The sequence below is a fragment of the Chelonia mydas genome, chromosome 1, assembly GCF_015237465.2.
Source record: "Chelonia mydas isolate rCheMyd1 chromosome 1, rCheMyd1.pri.v2, whole genome shotgun sequence".
Lineage (NCBI taxonomy): Eukaryota > Metazoa > Chordata > Testudines > Cheloniidae > Chelonia > Chelonia mydas.
The window spans coordinates 287,328,759-287,342,830 of NC_057849.1; the positions used below are offsets into that span (position 1 = coordinate 287,328,759).

A 14,072-nucleotide genomic window follows, 5' to 3' on the forward strand; every position below is an offset into this window, starting at 1 on the left:
CTGGTCCGCAACCACGGGGCGCACGGGAACGGGGGGAGCCCGGGGAGGGGCTGGAGGAAGGTACCGAAGCGGGGGGCGGGTAGAGAGCTCAGCTCCTCGGCCCCGGGGGCAGCGGCGGCGCTGCAAAGCGAAGCGGCGGAGGGGGCGGCTGGCGTCAAGCGCTGACCAGCCTCTGAGACGGCCGCGCCCCTCCCCGCCCGGCGGGATAAAGGCACCGGCCCCTGGCGCTCGCTCGCAGACAACCGGCGGCGGCGGGAGCCAGGGGCCGAGCGGCGGCGAAGCGAGCGGGAGGTGCGAGTGCAGGGTCCCGCCGGGCGGCACCATGCGCTCGGCCGCCAGCCCCGGGCCCTCGTGGGGAGACGCGGCCGCGGCCGGGAACGGCAGCCAGTGGCGGCGGGCGGCGGGGAGCAGCCCCAGCCCGGCGCCCGGCTCCGCCGCCCCCAACGCGAGCCGCGCGGCCGGCTGGGACCCCTACGGGCGGGACGAGGAGCTGGCCAAGCTGGAGATCGCCGTGCTGGCGCTGACCTTCGCGGCGGCGCTGCTGGGCAACGGCCTCGTGCTGGTGGCGCTGCGCCGCACGGCCCGCAAGGCCTCGCGCATGCACCTCTTCATCCGCCACCTCAGCCTGGCCGACCTGGCCGTGGCCTTCTTCCAGGTGCTGCCGCAGCTGTGCTGGGAGGTGACCTTCCGCTTCCACGGGCCCGACGGGCTGTGCCGCGTGGTGAAGCACCTGCAGGTCTTCGGCATGTTCGCCTCGGCCTACCTGCTGGTGGCCATGACGGCCGACCGCTACGTGGCCGTGTGCCACCCGCTGCAGACCCTGCGCCAGCCCGCCCGCCGCCCGCACGCCATGGTGGCGGCCGCCTGGGCGCTCAGCCTGCTGCTCAGCACCCCGCAGTACTTCATCTTCTCCCTCAGCGAGGTGGAGCGCGGCTCGCAGGTCTACGACTGCTGGGCGCACTTCGTGCAGCCCTGGGGGCCCCGCGCCTACGTCACCTGGATCACCGGCGGCATCTTCGTGGCGCCCGTGCTGGTCCTGGCCACCTGCTACGGCTTCATCTGCGGCCACCTCTGGCGCAACATCCGCGGCAAGACCCGCCGGCGCGGGGAAGGGAGCGGCGAGGCCCGCCGCAAGCCCGGGGAGGTGGCGGCCGCGGCGGCGGCTGGGCCCCCCGGCGGCGCCTTCCGCAGGGGGCCTCTGCCCACCCCGTGTGTCAGCAGCGTCAAGACCATCTCCCGGGCCAAGCTCCGCACCGTCAAGATGACCTTCGTGATCGTCTCGGCGTACATCGCCTGCTGGGCGCCCTTCTTCACTGTCCAGATGTGGTCCGTCTGGGACCCGCAGTTCTCCTGGATCGGTAGGTGAAGGGCAGGAGCAGGTGTCCAGCCTCTGCTCTGATTTACCTTGCTGCCACTCCGGAGTGACTCCGTACTCACACCGAAGTAACTCAGAACAGATTCTGAGAGAGAGATGTAAAGTACTTCCCTTGCCTTCTGCTGTGGGTGTGTTTGGGGAGCAGAGGGGAAATCCAGACCAAAGATTATCTCTTTAGACTATAATGGGCAAGTGAGTTAGTTTCACACAGAGCAATAAACCCTGCCTTTTTTACAATTAATAGTTTGCCCTTGATAGTTGCTATTATGACCCTGCGGGCTCTGACAAGGAAACCCAGCTGTTTCAGTTGTTCTTGAGGAACAATTTGAATAATGGGGCTTTTGATTTTAAGCAGCTCTCCCTGGTAAAACAAATGTGGAGTTCTGCTGAAAAACTGATGGCATGATTTGTCTCCACCTCAATTATTTCTTTAGGGAAATGTTGAATAAAAATCATCATGTTCCTGAAAAAGTTTTACATAAACTAAAGGATTAGTTGTGTTTATATTGCATGTATGAGTTAAGTAACTTGCAAATAATCACAGGAATGTTTTCTCACTTATTGGTTTGCTTTTGCTACTGAGTGACAGATATAATGTTCTGGTGCAATAATTAATGAAATGCAGCTGCTACCCTGGAAAGCCTTCTCCTGTCAGTCTTATATGCGTTTCAGTTTTGCCACTTACCTGCATTCAAATAGATTAAAAGGGGAAAATAACTAATCTGGGGATTCCATTTCATTGTAAAGTTTGTGTCTGGGAGGGGTGTAAACCTAGAGCCTGATCCTACTCTCACTGAAGTAAATGAGAGCAGAATCAGGCCATTTAGAGATCTAGGGAAGATTCTACAGTATACCACAGCTAAGTAACCTTGAGGGGCTAAATCATACAGTACATGGACAAATACTCCTGACTCATTCATGGAACACACTCACTAAGAACTGCAGGACTGGATGCAGTGCCTTGCTGTCTTGCTTGGGTTAGATCAAAACACAATGTTCAACTGATACAAGCAAATCTTTTTAAACTCCATACTATTACAAATGTGGTGGTTTTTTTGTTTGTTTTAACGTGATTGTTCTAAACTATTGGTTCTCAAACTGGGGGTCGCGACCTGGTTATGTGGGGAGTCACGAGCTCCAACCCCAGCGCGCAGCTGCAAACTGTGAGCCCCGACCTCTGCACGGGGCTGTGAGCCCTGCGACCCATGACCCCAACCCTGGCCAGGAGCGGGGCTGCGAGCCACAAGTCTCAACCCCTGCGCTGGTCTGCAACCGCAAGCCCCGACCCTGATGCGGGGTTGCGAGTCCCAACCCTGACCTCCATGGGGGACTGTGGGGCTGCGAGCCCTGACCCCAACCCTGGCCAGGAGTGGGGCTGCGAGCCCCAACTCTGACCCCCACGCAGGGTTGCAAGTCATGACCCCAACCGCCTTGTGGGACTGCTGGGCTGCAAGCCCTGATCCCAACCCTGGCCAGGAGTGGGGCTGTGAGCTCTGGCCAGGCGCTGGGCTGCGGGGCAGTACCGGGTTTACAATGGCGCCAGTGGTGCCTTGGGGCTGGGCCCACATTCAAAAGGGGCTCCGGCCCGGCCCACTCACTTGCGCTGCGCCCAGAGCAGCTGGCTCCTCTACACCCGCCGGCTCCTCCCCCCACCATTTGCTCCACTCAGTTGGCCAGCCCAGGGCTTCTCTCCAACCCCTATCCCTGCCTGCCAGTTCCTCCCCACCCCATGACCCACAAGCGCCACCAGGAAGATCAGCTGTTGGCAACTGCCAATCAGCTATTTAGCATGCGCAGCAGCCCTCATCAGCTCTTTGGCTGGTTGCGGCCAATCATCTGTTTGGTGCAAAGTCCCCCACCTATCAGCTGTTTCGCCTGCGGCTGCTGAAGCTCCCACCTTCCACTGCAGGCAGATGTGAGCCCTTTTAATTTTCAGGGCAGAGGGAGCTGGGCTAGGGGGACAAGCAGCCAGGGCAAGGCAACTTCTGTGCTAGCTGTGGAGGGTGGGGGAGATGGGGTGTGGGCAGCTTCTTGGCAGGGGGCTGGGAGGAGACGGGCGGGCAGCTTCTCGGCTGGCTGCAGGGGGGTGATGGGGGGAGTACGGGCCAGGGGATTTCTCGAGGACCAAGCCAGCCATTCTCAGCCCACTCTGGTGTCTCCTCCAGGACCTGTGTCCCACTCCAGCCAGGAGAAACCAGCTGCAGACCCCCTTAGTGCTGGGCAGGGGGACAAACCAAAGGACATGGCTCTTTAAGAAAAGCTTGCCCTTGTGTCTGATGAGTGAACTTGGGCTGGGGCCAGCAGCTCGCCCCCTCCTAGTGCTCCGTCCAGCCAGTTGGGTGCGCCTGGCCATGGCCAAAGGTGAGATGGGCTTCACTGCAGCCCCAGCCACAAATGAGTAGCCTCCCCCAGCCCGGACCCTGCCTGTGCCCGGACCCCTCCCACGCGGGCTCTGGGAGCTCCGAACCCCTACAGTTCTGACCCAGGTCCTGGGGCTCTGCATCCCTTCCCCTGTGCATGGAGGGACAGGAGGTGGCAACACACCAGTACTTCTAGTCACATCCTCCCTGCAGGCTCTTCTCCCTGGCCGGCTCTCATGCCTGACAAAATAACGCTTGCCCAGCTCAAAGCTGTTTTCCCCGTTTCTCTCCCCCTCCCTCCCCCAGATCAAGCCTGCCTGAAGGGCTTTTCCTCCCAGAGAGGAAGTTTATTCCCCCGCCCCCAAGATCAGCATCCCCAAGTCAGGAAGGATTGATTTCCTTTCCCTGGATCCACACTCCCCCCTCCAGCTCCCAGGGAATTCCTTCGAGTGCATTCTCCCCTCCCCCCCCCCCCATCATCTTCAAGTCAGGAGACGCTGCCTTGCTTCACCTTGGAACACCTGAGCTCATCTCGGGCTGTAGCAGCCCAGAGGAGGAAGCAACCCCCTCTTCCCCCTCGTCTTTGGCTATGGTTCCACTAGGGGCTCCCCTCCCACAAAAGTTGCAGAGTGTATGAGGGAGTCGGGGGTGGGCTGTAGCCCTGGGGACTGGGAGGAGCTGGAGCCACACAGCAGCCATACAGCAGGATGAATGAATGGGACATTTCTATGCTGGGCTGTTGAATTAAATTTCTCTCTGTGTCAGGGCGGGCATTTTCTGGGCTGGCCGCAGGGGGTGGGGTTAGGGGGAGACAGAGCTGTTTTGAGTGGGTGGGTGGGAGCGGGAGCTAGACAGAGCTGATAGGAGGTGGGGAGCAGAGAGAGAGAGCGGGGAAAAGGGACACAGGTGGAGAGCAAGAAGTGGGAAACATCAGGAAGGGGAGATACCAATGATAGACACACATTCAATAACTAGAATGAAAGTGTATAAATATGCTGAAAATAGCCTCCCCTCAAAACTGGGAGAGCACCCCTCCAGCACACACACTTTGCCGTTAAGGCAGGAGGGGGCAGAAAGGAGTGAGCTGCAGGTGGGAGGCATTTAGGGGAGGGGGTCGGCAGGCAGGAGGCATTCAGGGGGGTCGAGGGGGATAGGGCAAAGCGAGGGCAGGAAGAGGTTGAGTGGGGGTGGGGCTTTGGAGGAGGGGGCGGAGCCAGGATGGGGCACCGACCAACAAAAGCAAAAGTCCGCACCTATGCCATGACCTCTTTCTCCCATCCACTGCTTGCTCTTTTTGGCCAGCAGCAGGCTCCTCTCTGCCACTGTCAGTCTGGGCTAGTGACTGTCCGCTTTGGGCTCCCTGGGGGCAGGGGGTGCCCCTCCCTGTGGCTCTGCGGAAGCAGCAGGCTGGGGACGTTGGTGGCTCCTCCACCCCCCCATGCAAGCAAATGCCTCCTCTGCCACGGGCAGCACCAGTGCCAGGTGGGTAGGGCTGGGTGGGGCCCCAGGGGACAGGACTGCTCTGTGCTCCCGAGCTTCAGCTGTCCTGCCCCCTAGCACTGTGCTGGGAGGGGGGATCCCTGCTCTGTGCCGGCTCAGCAGGGCCTGGGGGCAGGGCTTGGGGAGTGGGGGAGGTTTGTGTGTTTTGGGGTGCTGGGCAGTGGGGGTCTGTTGTGGGGTTGTTATGTAGATGTGGTGGGGCTGTGGGGAAGGACACTGGGCAGTGGAGGTGGGGGAGATCTGTGCGTGTTGGAGCACTAGGAAGTGTGGGGTGCTGGGCAGTTGTGATTGGGCTGAGGGTGGGGTGCGCTGGGCAGGGGTGATGATGTGGGGGGGCTGGGCATAGGGAGTCAGGGGGGCACTGGGGGTTGTGTGGCACGGCATGGGCCCACCCCCATGGTTGAAGGGGCACGCTGGCAGCATAGGGCTGGGTGGGCCAGTGTGCGTTTGGCGACTGCCGGTCTCTAAATGGTGTCCTCACACTGGGCGAGGTGGAAGTGCCCCTGCCTTGCTATGCCCCATTGCCCCTGGCCAGCCCCTTGCTCCGGGGACTGACTTCCCCACCCCATGTTCCATTGCCTCCATGGGGGCACACAAATATGTTTGGGGCCGGGCCCACAAAAGATTAATCCTGCCTTGTTGCGGAGCTGCGAGCCTGAGCTCCGGCCAGGCGCGGTGTTGTGATCCCCAACCCCAACCAGGAGCGGGGCTGTGAGCCCCGAGCTGGGGCATCCAGGATGCTGTGAGCCCGGACCCCTGTACTGGGGTTGTCAGGCGGAGCCTGGCCATGCTGAGGGTTATCAGCCAGGAGCTCCGCCGGGCACAAAGTTGTTAACCCCCAGCCCTGCCACACACAGGGTTGTCAGCCCCAAGCCCTGCCATCTGCTGGGAGCCCGGCCAGGCACTTGGTTGTGAGCCACCATCACCACCAGGTGCGGATCTCAGAGCCCCAAGCTCCTCCAGCCCAGCTCCACCCCCAACTCTATTCCACCTCCAGCTCTGCTCCACCTCCAAAGAAAGGGCGCCAAATAGAAGTTTACCCAGGGCGCCATTTTTCCTATAGCTGGCCCTGGTACTGAGACAACATTAGAGGGCTTGATTCTTTAGCAGCTGAACAAGTACTTTATTAATTAACAATCAGACACACAAGTGCAAACTTACTCCTGAAAATAATGGCCACCTGTACTGCTAAAACCGCTAAAAAATGAAAGTATCTCGAGTCTTACATTAAACTTGGTTTTACCAGTATCATCACCTCTGATATTGAAAAACCGCAGTGCGTCATTGGCGGTGAAGTTTTGTCTGCTGAATCAATGAAACCATGCAAACTGCAGCGACATCTTGGCACTAGACATTCTGAGCATAAAAATCAAAACGTGGATTTTTTCAAATGCAGAGAAGACGCAACAAAGGCAGCCAGGCCTGATGCTGATGGAAGTTTCCGACAGCAAACGTCCTCAGCTCTGGAGGCCTCTTATGTTGTGCCACTATGAACTGTCCGTACCAAAGCGCCGCGTACAACAGGTGATGCGCTTATTCTGCCAGCAGGCAAGGAGATTGTGGCACTCATGGTTGGCAATGATACTGCCAAAAAACTGAATATGCTCTCCACATCTAATGATACCGTGAAACGCAGAATATGTGAGATGTCTGAAGACATCAAAAAACAAATTGTGCACGAAATTAAACATTCTGCTTTCAGTATGTTCAGCCTGCAACTTGATAAAACCATTGATGTTACTCACTGCGCACAACTGATAGCATTCGTACGGTATGTAAATGCCGGGGATGTTAAGGATGAGTTCTTACTCTGTGAACAACTTGAAACAACCACAACAGCACAGGCCATTTTCAATAAGGTGAATGCCTTTTTTCGAAAGCAATGGCATTGAGTGGAAAAACCTTTGGTATCTGTACTGATGGTGCTCCAGCAATGATGGGTGCACGGTCTGGCTTTCAGCAGAAGGTAAAGTGTGTCAACTAATGTGATTGTCACTCATTGTGGAATCCATCGTCAAGTCCTAGCTGCAAAGACATTGCCAATATGCCTTAATGCTGTGGTGGATGTTGTTATACGAGCAGTGAACTACATTAAAGCTCATGTTCTGAATAGTCGTCTCTTCTGAGAGCTCTGCAATGAAATGGGTGGTGAATATGAAGTTCTGCTTTTCCACACTCAAGGCCAGTGGCTTTCTAGGGGACGCACATTAAAGCGTGTTTTTGTACTTTGTGAAGAGATGGCAGAGTTTTTCCTGCGAAAACAGAAACAAGAGCTGACCAAAATGTTCAATGACAAGAAATGGCTTCTCTGCTTGGCATACCTAGTTGATATCTTTGGTAGCCTTAAAGATATCAATCTTAAAGATCTCAATCTGTCACTTCAGGGAAAATATTCAACATTAATAGACCTGACTAATAAAATCAAAGCCTTCCAGATGAAGTTGGATCTGTGGTGCAGGAAGCTGGACACAGACAGATATGGCATGTTTCCGACACTTTCCTTGTTCAGCGAGGAGGAGGAAGTTAAGATTGATAGTGCTCTCAAGTCAGCGATCAGTGAATATTTGAGAGCCCTTCATGAAGAGTTCTCACACTACTTCCCAGTGCTACCAGAAGCACTCCATTCCCTGGTGAAGAACCCTTTCAGTGTGACAGCTGAGCAGTTACCTACTGACAATATTCACGCACAGGAACAGTTTGTCGACATGATTAATGATGATGAAGTGAAAGCAAAATTCACACAGCTGCCTCTAAACCGGTTCTGGTGCTCAGTTGCAAGTGAATACCCACTGGTGTCTGAAATGGCCCTGAGAGTACTTCTGCCATTTCCCACTACCTACGAATGCGAGAGTGGATTCTCCAGCCTTCTCACAATAAAGACAAAATCTCGAAACCGGCTTGATGTGAAGGATGACATCAGATGCGCCCTTTCTAAAACAACACCAAGAATAAAACTTCTTGTGTCAAACAGCATCATCCATCTCACTGATTTTTGGCTGCTTCAGGTCATTAATTGCAGTCAAGTATTAAAATAAAATTCTACTTAAAAATAACTTTTCCACTTATATTTAATTTGATAAAAATGTGTTTTAATCTTAATTTAAAAGCAGTGAGAAAAGGTAAATTCATTTTAAGCAATAGGGTTTAAATTTAGTATTTAACATAGGGTTAAATATTAAAAATGTGTTTTTAATTTCTAAGGGGGGTCGCACTCAGAGGCTTGGTGTTCGAAAGGGATCACCAATACAAAAAGTTTGAGAACCACTACCCTAGAGTAACCAGGAAGGCTGCCAACCATCTTGTATGCCTGCTTGAAAGTTCTGTGATAACTTAAATGTTTGCCTTGTAATACTTCTACCTTTTGAAAAACATAGAAAAAGAAGAGAATTTTGCATTTCCCAGGTTTTCACGGCGTGTCTGACACTTCAGCTATCTGTACACAGCCAAGGAAAATATCAAAGTATCATCAGCCTAAAAAAAGTGCTAAGCTCAAATGTTTTACAAAAGCTTTTAGAGATTATAAATTTGCTGTTTGTAAACAATCAGCTCTTCTGGAAGGAAATGGTCACATTTGCTTTCTGATTTAATAAAAGGTAAATTGGTTGTGATTAAAACATTTGCTGAATTAATTTGAACAAACATAATTTAGTAAAATGTTTCCCCAAAATTCAAAACTCCAGATGTGCTTTTTGTTTTTAAATTAAAAAGTCTATTCCAAAAATACCACACTGAATTCATTTTGCCCTTGCTATGGATAAAATTCTGGAAGTAATTTTCATTCATTATAATGTACGCATAGATATATATATGTAAAAACATGTAAAGTGAAAGCTGGAAGCCACAAACTTTAGATGATGATACTATATTGTACTTTTGTACTTCAAACTGTCATTGACAATAGTGGGAAGTTTGATTACACAAGAAATGTGGGATTGAGCTCAATCACAATACATACCATAGTTGATCAAATATAAATAGAATTGAAGGTTTGAGGCAGACTAATATAATTTTGATTTCAAAAGGAGAAAAAAAAACCTGTCAGGACATTTCACTGTGTTAAATAGAGAGATTAATATGAAGAGACATTCTAAAAATCTTGTAGAACTGTACAACACAGTAAATATATCGCTGTGGAGACTTAATATTCATAAAGTGAGGCCACTTCTAATTGAATATACTAAGTACTTGAAAGAGTCTGACAATTTAATTAAACTAGTAGAGGTAAGAGGATGAATTTTTTTCTATGACAAAGTTTAGTTGAAGGAAAAAAACAGAGCATCTTTCTCTGATCTCTAGCATTATGGACCTGATTCAAAGTCTTTCTGTTGACTTCAATGGGCTTTGGATCAGGGCCTATATACATTTTGGAAGAAAAAACTTAGGGTGAAATCCTGGCCTTGCTGAAGCTAGTGTTTTGCCAATGATGTCAATTTCACTCTTACCTAATCGAATTTGGACTTCAGGTTTGGGATTTAAGGCTCCTGTCCAGCAAAGCACTTACATAGGCTATGGCTACACTAGAGAGCTGCAGCTGCGTCGCTGTAAGCTCTCTAGTGTACTCACTTTAAAATGACGGGAATTAATCCCCGCCCCCAACAAGCTGCAGTAGCTGTATCAGCAGGAGAAGCTGTCCGACCAACATAGTGCTGTCCCTCCCGGCACTTAGGTCAGTGTAATTTATGTCGCTCAGGGTGGTGGCTAATTCATAGCCCTGAGCGACATGAGTATTACCAGCATAAGTGGTAGGGTATGCATCGCCTCAGTGTCAATGGAACTGCTGACACTTACAGGTTAACATGTGCTGAAGTGCTTTGCTGTCTTGGGTTCTTAGATCCCAAACCAGAAGTAATTAATCTTTACTCAGATAAAAGTCCAGTTAACTTCAATCGGAGTTTTACCTGACTAAGGACTTCCTGATTGTGTCCTTGGGATGATTTGGAGGATCTGTCTGTACAACTGCTGAATTCTGGTTGATATGAAGTGGTTACTGTGAAAATTGCTGAATCAGCTTTGTTGTATCCACTGTGGGCTAGGAGGGCTGTGTCACTTCCTCCTCATATCTGGTCTAGGAGGTCATAGAACTCAAGGACTCTATTCAGGTGATAACTTGGAAGAATGGATGAGCTCTGGTCTAAAGGAGAAACAGTTTTACGTTCCCTCTCTGAGGGGAGGGGGAACTGGAAAAAAATGGAAATTTACCAGGTGCAGAGCAAAGGAAGCCAGGTGACCAGTTAGGGCTTTAAATAAAGACTTACAGGGGAGGAAGGAAGGGCATGGACAGCCTACGTCAGAGGACTAGCTGAGGGGAGAATACTCCATGTGTCAGCATGCAAGTAACAGAAGGATGCTGGACAGTCCCTGACTCCAGCCCAAAGAATGATCTGGAGTGGTGAAGAAACTGAGGAAGGGAAATGCATGAAATTTATTATTTTTGTATGGATCTGTGTATTTCTCATATGATTAAGTGAAGAGCAGCAGCATTGTAGAACTCTGGACTGTATGTCTGTGTTATATGTAACACTTCCCACATGATGGCCCCTTGGAGAGGTAAACTAGAAGTCTCTCACCTTTGGTGAGATTATGGGAGAGATGTGTGTAAGAGATGGGGGAGCCTGAGGAGTTCATACTGGTTACAGGGGCTGGGTAGGGTGCCATGAGTTCACAGCTCTCCAGATGGAGTGTAAGAGAGAGGGTCTTCATTCTAACAATGTGCCTGGGGACCCCAAGACTGGGACAGTGCTTGGGTTTGTAACACCTGGGGATCCAGAAGCTGGATTCCCCCACAACAATCTGAAGGGCCGCCAATAGAGGGCACCCAACCAGACCAGTGACCGTATTTATTACAGTGTTAAATGTCTGTTGTTGTTCAGTTCCAGGATTGCTTTTCTCATTTCTGTTCAACAATTAACATAAAAAATCAAATGGTTAATGAAGAAATTGACTGTATGTTGGCAATGTTCCTTTAATTCTGCTACTAAAACAGTATCCTTTTTTTTTTAAATAGATTCTGAAAACACTGTCATTACAGTCACTGCTCTGTTGGCCAGTCTGAACAGTTGTTGCAATCCATGGATCTACATGTTCTTTAGTGGACACCTCCTGCAAGACTGTATACAGAGCTTCCCTTGCTGTCAAAAGATAAAACTAAAGCTGAGTAAAGAAGATTCTGACAGCGTTAGCAGAAGACAGACTTCTTTTACCAACAACAGAAGCCCAACAAACAGTTTGGACATGTGGAGGGGTTCACCCAAATAATCAAAATCTACCAAATTCATCCCCATTCCAACCTGAGCCAGTTACACAGAAGAGACAGGTCTTCTTCAAGTGCAATAACAGCACTTGTGAGTATCATAGTGTGGCACTTCAAGCTTGTCAAGGCACTAGTCATGAACAATTAACTACAGCAGTAGCCATATCATGAAATGTACCATATTGCTAAATAAACTATTTTGAACTGCTGTAAATTATTTTATGAAAAGTATTAATGACATACAAAGCAGTGGAATGTGGGCAATTGCTCTGGAAAGAGTACTAATGACCATAGTTTTTCTAAAGTTAACTTTATTTTTTGTTTATAAAATAATTAACACTTTGTTTGCATGGTCATAATTTTAATTGAGACACTGCTTCATGGTTGCCAACTGAAGTGTACTTAATTCACCATCATAACTACTCTTAAAGTGTGCCAGTATCCACTACAACTTATGCTTTGCTGTGTGTTATTCCGATAGCATCTGAGTACTTTAATAACACATTTTCATGAAAGCTTGGTTTTGAAGCTCCTTGAACAAATTTTGCTGTTTGTTAGAAGTCCTAAGAATCTCTTAAAAGGACAACATTGAGGCTAGTGAGCCTAAAATGAGACCTATCATTTTCGTGTGGTTTTGGAGGCACACCTATCACACTGTCACTCTGTTCTACCTGTCTGCTCCATTCTTTTGAGCACATCAGGTATGGAAGTTTTCAGTAATTTTGCTGGTGATATGCAGGACTCCGATTTGAATTTCTAGCATGCTCTTGAGAATGAAAAATCAAGCAGAGTGGAAGAGCAGTGGTATATTTATAAATATACTTGCATCACATGCATGATCATACCTCTGATCAGAAACAAATTCCCTCTGTTGTTGGTAGGTCACTATAAAGAGGATTTGGGATTTAACAAGACTGAGCCCTAGTTATTGTTTGGCTAGTTAAATATTGGGCATGTTGACCCTAAATATGCTTTTCATTCAGAGCAAGATTGGGCCCAATATCTCTCTAAGCATTCAAAAGGGGAAATAATAGAAATAATTGGAACTGCATTCTAGTTAAGCTATATTCTGCCTCCACAGTACTAATGGAGCTCCCATCCATTTCAGTAATAGTTTTGTGCAAAGAATGAGGGCAGACTATGTCCTGACAGAGAAAAGATTGATTTCATGCATTGCTAGCCCCATAGAAAATGATAGCTATTTCTTCAGGAACAAAAATATGGGGAAAAAAGCCTACAACATTAAAATGGTATATTGTACTTTTTATGTTTTCTTTTTAATGTGCATTTAAAAGCCTAAAGCACCAAAGTTTATACACAGTTGTACATAAAACATATAGATATGAGTAAATGTATGCGAACCTGTTGATAAAATTTGGTCCAAATCTATATATGTATGTATTGGAGGACTCTGTGTGTGTGTGTGTGTGTAAAATGTGTATATATACACACAGTGTGTACTGAATAAGCATCAGATACATATTTCGGTTGCATATGTCTCATATGAAGATGCTATTCTTTGACTAATTTTATGTTTTTGTTAATATTACTATCTTTGTACATGACATCTATGCAACTAGGTGTGCTTATAACATTTTATCAAAGGTTATTAGCCTGAATTTTTCTATAATGATATAGATTAAAATAGACAAGACAAATAAAAACTTTGAAATAATCTTAATGAAAGAAGTTGGGCAATGAACGGCATAAAATATAAACAAATTATGGCTCAAAATTTTAGCAGAGTCTTTTAGTTGTTTTCCAAGTATGCTACAAAATCTATGCCTAAATTTTGGTGATTTCCCATGCAGCTGTATTTCATAAGTGCTATGTAATTCTTGTGACTGATTTGATAAAACTGCATAGGACAGGATTTGAGATTCCAAACATTTTGTAATTATTACTTTGAGTTTCTTCTTTTGCGTAAACAAATTTTTTTTTCAGAGTGAAAATTAAGGTGTTCTGTACAGATACAAAAGTGCTTCTTAATAGTTGGTTGAAGTTAATGTTAGAGTAAGATTTTCATGTGCTAATGAACAATTTCTTGTTCTTCCTGTTTTCAACCAATGAATAAATTATTGCTCATTTAAAATGTATAAACTTGCTTCAATAAACTTCTGGATTTGTTTGAGAAGCATTATATAAGTGGTTGTTTTTTTAAAAAAACAAATACAGAAGACCATTAATAAATACCAGGATCTGGAGAGTCAGGGTCAGGCAAACTCTGACTGCAGGGTCAGGCAAAGTCTGCATTGATTTTTAATGTTACATGCACATAAGGTTTTCAGGACTGAACAAATTTTAAATTACTTCATATTATATATAGTTCATGTGGGATGTATATCATAATACAAAGAATATGCAGTTTGCTTTCCACTAAATATTATAAATATCATCACTCAAGTGTGATAGAGCACTAATTTCTGCTCTATTGAAGTCATTTGGAGTTTTGCCCTTAAAGGCTCCTGCTCCTACTGAAATCAATCTGAAGTGAGACCAGACTGTTGTCTCTGCACTCTACTATTCATGTGGTGATGATGGGATAACAGCAGTTTAAAAAAGTTTAGATGGAACCACTGGAATAAGT

The 14,072-nt window shown here is 48.3% G+C and overlaps 1 protein-coding gene across 1 annotated transcript; it reads left to right on the top strand.

Annotated features, from left to right (window-relative positions):
- Positions 1 to 250: 250 nt before the first annotated feature.
- Positions 251 to 13,605, top strand: AVPR1A (arginine vasopressin receptor 1A). The gene is made up of 2 exons (XM_037889776.2): positions 251 to 1,358; positions 11,240 to 13,605. The coding sequence occupies exons 1-2, from the start codon at positions 323 to 325 to the stop codon at positions 11,488 to 11,490; spliced, it is 1,287 nt and encodes a 428-aa protein (XP_037745704.1). The 5' UTR covers positions 251 to 322; the 3' UTR covers positions 11,491 to 13,605.
- Positions 13,606 to 14,072: the final 467 nt, after the last annotated feature.

Bases quoted from the DNA above. Each gene is read 5' to 3' on its own strand.
- AVPR1A (XM_037889776.2), top strand. From the start codon at position 323: ATGCGCTCGGCCGCCAGCCCCGGGCCCTCGTGGGGAGACGCGGCCGCG. The intron at 1,359-11,239 runs GTAGGTGAAGGG...TTTTTTAAATAG, and splicing joins CCCGCAGTTCTCCTGGATCG to ATTCTGAAAACACTGTCATT.